Here is a 10,944-nt window from a genome sequence, read left to right on the forward strand (position 1 = left end):
TTTTTTAATTTTCTCTCTTTCTCACTGTTTATTTCTGTTTTTGTTTTGGTTGTGTAAAGCACTTTGAAATGCCTTGCTGCTGAAATGTGCTATACAAATAAAATTTGATTGATTGATTGATTATGATTGATAGAAGAGATGTCTCCTTTTAAACTCTTCTGAAAATTGAGGTCATGGTTCAGGTTTTATTTGAACATTTTATATGCTAATGAGCTCCTAGTTATGAAATAAACTGAGGACCAGCATCATAACTGTCTGAAAAATCCTTCCAGCTGCAAAGCATCCAAATTCAGAGGAAATGATCATCCAAAAGGGGAATTCTTCAACCCAAAGAATTGTTGCAAAAAGAACAAATAAAAGCTAACGTAGCAGAGCTGCTCCAACATGATTCTAGAAATGAGCCTTTTCCAAATAAATCTGTGGATTTCTACTTCAGCCCAGGAACAGATTTTGCTTAATTATACATTGGAATCAGTGTAATCAGTTTCTATTTGTGTTACTACCTGTATGTGTTTGAGATTTCTTCATCAAAGTGTAAGACAGGATTTGAAACTTTCTTACCCTTAGCAGCTGCAGTAACTCTGAATCATCTCAGTCCTTCTGCTCCTCTGTTTTTGGTCTAACTCCAGCTCCTGAGGGAAATATCTGCAGCTTATATCTGGCCTGATTTTACTCTCCTGTTATGACCATCTCTTCATTTTTGACAGGCTTTTGTTTGCTCTTTAGGAATTTTATTACAGTTTCTTTGCTTCTGAGAGCTATTTTGATGAGAACAACTAAATCAAATCACAGCTATAAAAACTAAACATCCTACCAGAGGAGGAAGAAATATATATTTAAAAATTTTTTTATGTGTCATTTGATTTTTTTTTTTGTTTATATAGCAACGTTTTTAACTTGTGTTAGAAATAAAGTCTTGTCTTCAACCTCCATACTATTATAATCAACTAACTACTGAATCACAGAGGAAACCAAATGCTAAAAGTGTGGCTGACACGCATTCAAAAGTCATTTAAAAATACTGACAAGTCAAAACAATTTGAATAAAAAGTAAAAAAGAAATTTCTTGCCAAAGAAGTCTCTTTATTTACACTTGATTCATTTGATTTGAGTCTAAATCTTTAACCCTCAAAGTACAGTTATGCAAAAATAAACAAAAAAAAGAACAATGTAAAATTTTTATGTTACAATTTCAGTGAAAATAGTTACAAACACCATAAGTATGACAGCTCAGGTCTAATATTTGATGCATTGGAAATAACAGCATGTGCTAGAATGGATTGAAGAATCTTTTTCTAAAATTGTAAGTCTATGTGAGATGATGCAGAAAAAGATGAGTTATCAGTTTTTTAGGCATGAGCCAACACATGTAGAGGGTTTTGTATATAGCAGATAACAGAAACTCATTTTGAATCTTAAAAATAAAAGTCTGAAACCTCATTTAGCTGGATGAATGTCATGTTTTCTATTTGAACCCAGTACAGCTCGCCTCCACCAGAAATCATTTCTCTTGCTAATGCATTTTCAAGCTCTACTTTTTCTTTTTCGTACCGAGTCCGTGTTCCTTTTGCTGCATACTTCAAAAGAAAACCCCTGTCAACCTTTTTATTCTGTGCTTTTTGTTCCACTTGCGTCTCCAGAACCGAGACCAGCTGAAGCTCATTTCAAAAACACGAGTGCCTCGGCTTCATATTTAGTAAAACTGCATCTTCACTTGTTGTTTTCATGGTTGCTTCTGGTGGTTTCTGCGTTTTCTTATTTTTAAGGTTCGTATGGAAAATAAAGCAAGTTAAAATCCCTTTTTGACTAACAATGAGGGTGGCAATACGGGTTGTCATTTAATAAAGTTTTACCAACAGATTATTGATTATTAGATTATTATCTAAAGATAAAAATTGAACATGTTTCTGTTTATGTTCACAGTTTAAGTGGTGAAACAACACAAAAGCTTGAAGCATCTGGTCTGTTAAGAGACTAATTAGGCAAATCTGCAGAAGTCGGAGCACAAACTGGAGATAAAGACTAACAAACTGTTGACATTATAAATCAATGATATTATTCTGACTTTGTGTTTATGCTTCACATTTTAAAAATCCCTGTGTTGTCTTTCAGATAACGTTCTTTAACTCTAGCAGAGTGTTTAAATGAGGGAAATATAGAAAATACTGCAGACTCCAAGAAGTTCAAAAGGAATAAATTACATCAAGCACAAGCAGAACAATTATATTTCCTACTTTCTTGCTGTTTCACTAAATTACAAATATGTAATGGTTTGACAAAGTATTCATGCTTCATTAAGTTTCCCACATGTTGTTACATTAAATCCTCAGACCTTGCTATAATAATTTGCTATAGTAGAGAAATTCAGACCTATAATTTTAAATTGAGGAGCTGTGATTTGTACTAAAAACTGAGATTTTTTTTAAATTAATTTGGATGAATTGATCACGTCTCAGCATCTTCTTTAAATATCAAGATATTTATTTTTAAAAAATGTTCTGTTAGTCCAAACAGGTGGGGATTTTTTTATTTTCAAGGAAACAACTTCCAGAAAACTTTTATTTTAGTAAATGTGCTTAAACAATAGTGATATACTGATATCAACATTTGATGTCTCTCTCAGTAGTCGGCAGCGGGTGGTCAAAATAATTCCACCAAGCCAGCAGTCGATAATATTTAGAAGTTGCTGTGGATTTATTATTAATCCTGCAACCGTTCTGTCATAACAGTGAGCATGACTTTAAGATGCCTGCTGCGTTGTCTTTTTTTCCACTCATCACTCTTCACTGTGTTCAAACTGCAGCTTCTTGTCGACTAACATCTCCAGCTGTCAGAAACTGCATGTTCAGCCCCTTTGACGTGATTTTATGCCTCTAGCTTACATCAGTATCAGAAATATGTATTTTTTATGTAGTCAGCAACTTAATGATGAAATTTCTAACGCAGCCTGACATTTCCAGGGAATTTCTAAAGTGAGGTGAAAGTAAATGTGCGACTGTGTGCAGAATCTGAAACTGCCAACTGCTATGTTTCTGTCAGTCATGGACTGATATTTAAAAGCTTTTATGTATGATAACTAGTTACATCTAATAAAAACATGACATTTAGGATTAATAATTGCATCAGACCAATAAATGTATTGGTCTGATATATAAATGTGCACTTAATGAAAAGCGAACATTTCATTAAGTGCATTAAAGTTTATTTTCAAATTGCACTTTTAATCTGACAACCAGCCTGACTGAAATGCTTTTTCTGATTAAAAATGCACACAAATATGTTAATGAGTTAGCAGTTCAGTAACAGTTTGCTCAGGGTTCTTCACATGACAAGAACATACAAACAGCAGATGTTTTCAGATGTCAGCATAAAAAATTATTTCCTGTGAATTCACTATTAAAGTAAACTACTTTAAAGGAGACCTATTAAGCAAAATTCATAATTTGCATATTTTCATGCCTCTATTTAAGTCTATTGGTTCTAAAAACAGCCCAAAAAAACACCCAACCGCTTTTTAATGATAAGTTCATGGTTTTTGGTGTCTGGAAAATGAACCATTTCAAAAATCTCCTGATAGGGGAGTCACACTGTGTAGTTATCTAGCAACCCAAACTGAGCTCCAGCACATTTGGTCAGCTGGTTTTTCCACTGTATCCATTGTACACAGGCTACTGGAAAAAACAAGTGTGCTGTTGCTGACTTACCATCCAGAAACCACTTGCTGCATTCTTGTTGGTTGTGCAGAAGGCTTCACTTCTGCTTTTCAAAGATTTATGATTGCATATCTGCACATCTGTCTGCAGTCATTTTCACATTCAAGTGTAAAATGTTGAGTTCAGGGGGCGTGGCCAGCAGCAGCTGAGTTGGATTTAAAGTGCCAGAGGCCCTAAACCAAGTCAATCTGAAAAAACCTCAAAATAGCCAGAACTGACTAGAATAAAATCTCATAATCTGAGAATAATTTTGTGAAAAATTTAAATCCACATGTTTTGTATAGCCTATAAACCTATTGGAAACTGTTGAAGTACAAAGATTTGCAAATGAATGAGGCCATTTGAAACATAAAATGTGTGTTTTTTGAGAAAGTATTGAACTTTGGCCACACGCCTGGTCATCTGTGAAACCAGCCTAACGGAGATTATCATGTCATGCGACTGACTGACCGTCACTGGTTATTCTCTCCCCATCTGCCGTGGCCATCTTTCAGATCCTCTGTCTTCTTCTTGAAGTCACTTCAGCTTCACTCAGTTCTTCTCTTTAATGCTTGTTGCCATCAATTCTTTTTTTTCCTTTCATGTCTTTAATACTGGGTCTTATTGGCCAGGATTCTTTCATGAGAGCTCACCGTGACTCACCGGTGGCAACGGACAACGACCACATAGAGAACAACCACAACAAATCAAACCTTTTTTTTATTACAAAAGCTTTATGTAAGACAGAATCAGTGCAGCTGCAACAGGTTTCTGAGCTTTTCACAGGATGTAGGAATTTAAAGTTTGCCTTCTCAAGTCTTTCAAAAACCAACAGAACATACTGTATATATATTTTTTCAATTTCATTCACGGCAAAGCATAAAGCATGGTTGGGGAAAAGTCAAATTTAATTTCAGATCTGCAATTTGATTCAGTTTGGCCCCAGTTCACAACACATCATCTCAAAGCACTTTCCAAAGCAAATATCAGTTTAACTGAATCATAAAGCCTGATTCCAGTCCATTACATATATTCCAATTTGATTATCAAACAATGCAGTGAAGTTCAGTTTATTAATCAAATTGGTTAAGAAGTTTTCTATCTACAGAAATCCACAGATTTGAGTCATTGACTTCCAGCATTGACGGTAGACAATAAGGATTCATGTTTTCATAAATGCAGAAACCTGTGCGTTTAATTTTCCTTTTCATTATTTCCTCATTTCATCAGTTTCAGTGGAAGCTGCAGGTTCACATTACCTAGAAAACTATCTGGTTTGTTTCACCTTCTTTGTTTACACAGACGAAACACATTTCTCTAGAGCAGAGATGCCTGGTGGAGATGAATCATTTCAATGTGGAATGGGATAGAAGTGAGAATATTTATTATCAGCAATAGTATGCGTTAGAGATCAGAACAATGAAGGAATAATGTGAAAAGATGTAGTAACAGAATGCAGGCTAACTAACTAACTCAAACATTAAATCTCTTGGATTTAACTGTCCAAGAGAGATTTTTTTATTCTAATCTTATATCATTTTAAATTTTCAGTTTTATTTCTACAGTTTTTCATGATTAGTGTTTTGACCTTTTACATTTCCATTACTGTATAAATATTAAGTTCAATGTTAACCAACCCTGTGCATCAAAAACATTTGCTTTTTCTGCATTGCAGGTATTTCAGCAAAGTAATTTGTTTTCAATCTTTATTACCAGAGTTTGATCTCTACAGAGAGTTTGCATGTCTCTCACAACCAAAACAAGGAAGATAACTTGTGTTTTTCCATTTCAGATACATTTTAAGCAGCCTCTTCATGCATTGTTTGACATAATTCATTTTCCTTTTCAATTTATGTTCGCTCTGCTTTTCTTCACCCTTGATTTGTATTGAAGTTGTCAAAAGCTTTAGCTGCTTTGTATGAGCTGCACAGATAAGACTGGAATGCAGAACATCTTTGAATTCAGTGAATTCAGAGCCGGCACAAGGATGCACGATTCCCTGAGCAGAAATTCAGGCCTCATGTCCAAGACTAATACTTGATGCATTCTGATTTTTCCATAATGAAGTACTGCATCTTGTGGTGTGTATAGAGAGGGGGGCAAAAAGTTTTCCAGAGGGGTTGTGACAAGAAGGGGCAGATGAGATGAGGCTGAGAACAAAATGATGCAATTTTTGTCAACTGCAACGACGACAATGAGAGGAAATTCAGGCCGACCATAAAAATGAGAATGATGTTTATTACCAACTAAAATATTCTTTCCCATTGAAAATAAATGAATAAAAACGGCAAAACAAAATAGTTTTACACTGTGTTTAATGTTTCTGAAATTCCCCCAACTAAGGGGGTCTGTCTTTTTATTATGGCATTTAGAAAATAGAAATAAATTAACTAATCCTGACCTGAAACAGGAAATGTTTAGTCAGATTTAATGTCAGACAGTGGGAAAAAACATTTTTCTGTCTTTTTATACAGTGCATATAAATGTCAGCTATAGGTACCAAGAATTTTAATGAGATTTTAAACTGCTCCTACGCAAAAAAAATCTGCATTTAATTGTCTTCCTTCGATGTTTTTTGGGTTGTCTTCATCGTTTTGATGGAATACCAGAAATAATAATCAAAAACCAACATAATATGCATATAATGTTCCATGAAATCTAGCACCTCAGGCAAATGTGTGTTATATTTAAATATTACCATGTATTTACAATACAAGAAAAGAGAAAGCAAGTTGTTTTAATCAGTTTTTAATCAATTAAATCCATGTCAACAACCAGTTCACAAACTGAGACTAGCCTCAGCTATTTAACAGTACACAGAACAAGATGAGCACTTGCAGAGAAGAATATTTACATCCAGTCCATGTGATCCAGAAACAGGCCATGCCTTATTTATGTAAAAAATAAACAACCTCAAGCCAATTCACTGCAGCTCCACAAGACATGCAGATGCAGTGAGTCTCTGAACAAAACCCGCAATGTGGTTTAACATATTAACATCTAAGAGACACCAACCTGGTCAAACCTTTCGGTAAGGTTTTAGGTTTTTGTTGTGCTTTGTCTGTGGGAAGGCATGAGAAGTTTATGTGCTCGAAGTCTGAACTTCTGATCCCTCACGCTGTAAATAATGACATTCCAGCAACTGTTGGTTGCCAAAATCCAGAAGGCAAAAAAGGAGAAGTTGCACCATTCGTTCCCCAAAACGTTCCCAACCACAAAGACGGCGATGGGGGTGAACGATGCGGTGAAGGCCACGGTCAGAGTCCCGATGGTCTTTGCTGCTTTAATGTCTGAAAACGTGGGATTACTGGTGGTTTGGATTTCCGTCTCTGCCAGGGTTTTCCTGTGCTTAGAGTGCTGCCTGATGCTGGAGAGAGAGATGATATTGATGACAACAGTGCCACCAAGAAGTGTGAAGTCAAATGCAGGAAAGAGGAGGAGGATGTTCCAGGCCTGGCTGGGGAACTCGCCAATAGTCCCCAAGGCGTAGTTACACATCCTGCTGCAGGAGTTATACTCCAGCGCAATCTCACTGCTGAAGACCATGGGAGACACAGCCAGGAGGAAACTCCCTACCCAGGAGAGGAAGATGAGGATTGTTGTCCTTTTACGGGTAATAAAGGAGTCCTTATGCAGTGGTCTCAGCACTGCGATGCTCCGCTCAATTGTCAACAGGAAGATAGTGGTTATGGAGACAAAGGTGCACCCAGCGAAGATCGGGCCGATGATGTTGCACGGGTGAAAACTCACCGATTGCGAGTTGTACGAAGTCCATTCTGGTGCAGCCTCGGCAACCATTAGATAGACCTCAGCGTAGACGGACAGAGGAACTACAAAAATCCCCACAGCCAAGTCAGCAACCGCGAGGGACGCCTTGAGGTAGCCCTGCGACGTGTGGAAGTGCTTGGTCCCCACCACCACGGCCAGAGTCACTAAGTTCCCAAACAAGGTGGCGAATATCAGCAGCACCATGAAGAGCACCATGAGGATTTTGTTAACCCGAGTACAGCAACATATGGTGCAATGTGCTGGTTCCGCTCCGTCCAGCATCGTTGACGTGCCGGTCTCAATCATTGAAGCAAGCGAGGCTGAACATTCACATCATAACCTAAAATAATCAGAGAGAGAAACAGGATTCAGGCCTGAGGAATTAATATAAAGCAGGTTACAGTCTTCACAGTCTTGAGTGGAAGGAAAAAGAATTGTTCACTAAGTTAGTTAATCAATCTGCTCCGAAGTGTCTGAAGATTGTAATACACATCATTGTTTGGTTTAAATAGTCAGGCATTTTGCTTTCACCTGCAAGGGCTGGGCTGATTGTTGCTGCTTTAAATCTGTAGTTGAAGCTGTAATTTAAAGACGATTACTTTCTTTCTAGCCAGTGTGTTCTATTGTAAACATTTTTAATCTGCAATAAATTTTTAGTCCTAATTAAGAAAAAAACCATTTAAATCACCCTTCTGTGCAAAAATCAATTTGCATTAATTTTTAACTGAAGTTAAGGGCCACAAAAAAACTGTCCAAGGGCCGAAAATGTCCTGCAGGCTGCACTTTGGACACTCCTGTCCTGGAGGACGTGTCCGTATCTGTATTCTGGGCAACTGTCAAATCAATATGGTCTTCTCTATGTTGTCCATAAGATGTTTGGATTAAAAGGTGTTTGTCGTCTTTTTATTAGCTATGAACAACAATCATCTAAAATTTTAGAACAATTGAAATGCCTTTGTATATGATAGACCGATCATGTATATGATTATCAGTCTATCATTTATAAATGATAGACTGATCATTTGTATATGATTAATAAATATTTTCACTTTTGAAATAAACTTTTTAAATAAATTGACTTTTCAATGCCATGTTGGGATTCATAGATATGTATATATTTTAGATCAGGAGCCACACAGGGCTTTATCAAATGTGTATTTTTTCACTTCCACAGTAGTTTGGATGCAGTTTCAAAGTTGAGCAGCTAGATGTCACTATTTTTTATACACCTGACCTTCAGCCACTGCATTGTTTCAATGTCCTTGTTAGAATATAACTGTGATGCATTGTCGCCGTTAGCAACATGCACAGCTCAATAATGGCCTCTTTCTTCTTTGTTATGACTGTTATATCACTTAATCTGTAACTTTACACGGTTCATCCACTAGGTGTCATCTGACCCCCTGTCAGGGTCATATTTCTCTCAAATCAGCAATCTGTAAACAAAGCCTTGACACCAGACACTTGCTGACTGTGAACGTTATCAGAGACCCCTGGTGGCTTAATAGTGAAAGTGCAAGAATTAAAGTCGGACGTACTTTTTTGGATGTGCATCCAATAGCTAAATAATTAGGTTGTCAACCTGAAGACTGCTGGCTGTACTTTCATTTGCTATTTACACATTTTACATTTTTCTACTGTTGCCTTCAGGTTAAATATAGTGTAGCTGTCAAATAACTGCACAGACACAACAAGCAACACCAGAACAGAAGAAAAGTAAACGGACTAGAAGATACTTTGCATAAAAAATGCGCATGAGAAAACCAGAGATCTGCAAACACACAAACCCATACTGACTGCGTTAACCAGTTTTAGCAGGTTTTTTTATCATGTCTTATTTAATTAATTTACAAAGCAATGTTTAATTTTTATGTAGTTGCTGATAGTTTTCTTCCTTTATTTTCCTGTAATGCATTTTAATTAACCTGCCTTTGTTTATCGCCGTGGCCTTGCCAGTTTAATTAAAAATAGATGTAATCTTAGCCACAAAACTTCAGGTAAATACATTTAACTTAACCCTGTTATAGAGTTGCAAAGCACATGATATCTCATGGGTATTCTTAATGTGGAAAACATCCATTGTTGTCAGTATTTTGAGTTGCAGTAGCAGCGAACTGGCATGAGAATTGGATGCGCTGCTGACGGTAAAACTGTCCGCTTTATAGTGGCTTTATATTACTGGCGCACCAGCTTCAGTGGCTCACGTGAGGAACACTGCAGCCGGATGGATGGATGGATGGATGGTACTACAGACCTGGTGTAGTGACGCAATAATCTCACCGGGCAACAACAACAGCAAAAACAGCTGTAATAGTAAACAAAACCCAGCTGACGCGCGTTAATCTGCGCTACAGCAGATTTCCCGACGTCCTCCCTCTGAAACTATCAAACTCTGTTTAGATTAGAAGTGATTTTAAAATCTTTAATACTGAGACTCTGCACCCAGAAATGAACCTGGTCTACATGGACCTGAAATTTTCGCGCTTTAGTCGCTTTTCTTTTCCAAAAAGGATCCTCCATCTCTTCATAAAGGTCAATACAAGATAATCCGGAGTTTCCAAGCGCACTTCAATCACAAATAGATCTAGGAAAACAGATTTAAAGACCACAAAAATTACTCGCATTATGAACACTTCGCCTATATAGCAAAAATGGTGACTTCATAAAGATCAGAATAATTAAAGATTAATCTTAATTTCTCTTGATACTTTACTCCAAGCCTATTTCAAGCGCGCAGTCATCTGGAAGCCTCTTCTGTTCCATCCTTTAATGGTCTTAACAAAGGGAAATCCATGAGATATCCCCGCTCCGGGCGCACGCATAAGCGCGCATCCAAAGGCTCTCTGCGTTTTGTTTTATATCGTCCTCCCTAAAAGGCTTCCCTTCAGGCTTTGCAGGTTTTTATTTCATTAATTTTCATAATTATTGTAACCTTTACGTTGCTTTCATCCAGATTCTGCAATCAGCTGTACTCACTTCCAGTTTTAATTTCCTCTCATTGTGTCAGAAGAAACCATCTGTAGGTTAAGCAGAGCTGCATTTTAGTTAAAAATCCACGTATCAGGGAGTTTTTTTAGTTTTTTTTTCACAGCCGCGGTCCTTAGCGCCAAAATCAACAAGTAACGGATCCAGCAGCCCCGTTCCCGATGCTGCAGATGTTGGAGAATTGGAGGAGCCGCTTCTGTGGCGCCAGGCGCTGCGCTCTGATCCACTGCGCGCAGGAGACGCTGTTAAGTGTCTCCTCCACTGGGTCACTCATTGGCTGAGGAGGATGCTGATGACAGAGGAGTCCACCGCCCATAATGACGCCTGCTGCACACCGGCATGGATCCTCTCAGCCTGAAGTGGGGAATGTTCTCTATAAACGTGTTCAAAGTGGTCACGTTTGGATTAATGTTTGATCGTGTACTTCACTACTGCACGTTTTCTCTTCCCCAGTAGCATGAAAAATTACCTCTGACCCAATCAAAACGGCTCAAAGTTT

At 37.5% G+C, this 10,944-nt stretch overlaps 1 protein-coding gene across 2 annotated transcripts; it reads right to left on the minus strand.

Annotated features, from left to right (window-relative positions):
* Positions 1–6,424: 6,424 nt before the first annotated feature.
* Positions 6,425–10,671, minus strand: LOC103477596 (beta-2 adrenergic receptor). 2 transcript variants are annotated; one of them, XM_008430797.2, is made up of 2 exons: positions 10,437–10,671; positions 6,425–7,800 (listed from the first exon to the last, which is right to left on the minus strand). In XM_008430797.2, exon 2 carries the CDS (start codon positions 7,764–7,766, stop codon positions 6,732–6,734), a length of 1,035 nt encoding a protein of 344 aa, XP_008429019.1. In that variant the 5' UTR covers positions 7,767–7,800; positions 10,437–10,671; the 3' UTR covers positions 6,425–6,731. The 2 variants fall into 2 exon arrangements, with proteins under 2 accessions (XP_008429019.1, XP_008429020.1); XM_008430798.2 differs by lacking the exon at positions 10,437–10,671 and adding an exon at positions 10,174–10,423.
* Between the last annotated feature and the right edge of the window lie 273 nt (positions 10,672–10,944).

Source organism: Poecilia reticulata, linkage group LG16, assembly GCF_000633615.1.
Source record: "Poecilia reticulata strain Guanapo linkage group LG16, Guppy_female_1.0+MT, whole genome shotgun sequence".
Classification (NCBI taxonomy): Eukaryota; Metazoa; Chordata; class Actinopteri; order Cyprinodontiformes; family Poeciliidae; genus Poecilia; species Poecilia reticulata.

Bases quoted from the DNA above. Each gene is read 5' to 3' on its own strand.
- LOC103477596 (XM_008430797.2), bottom strand. From the start codon at position 7,766: ATGATTGAGACCGGCACGTCAACGATGCTGGACGGAGCGGAACCAGCA.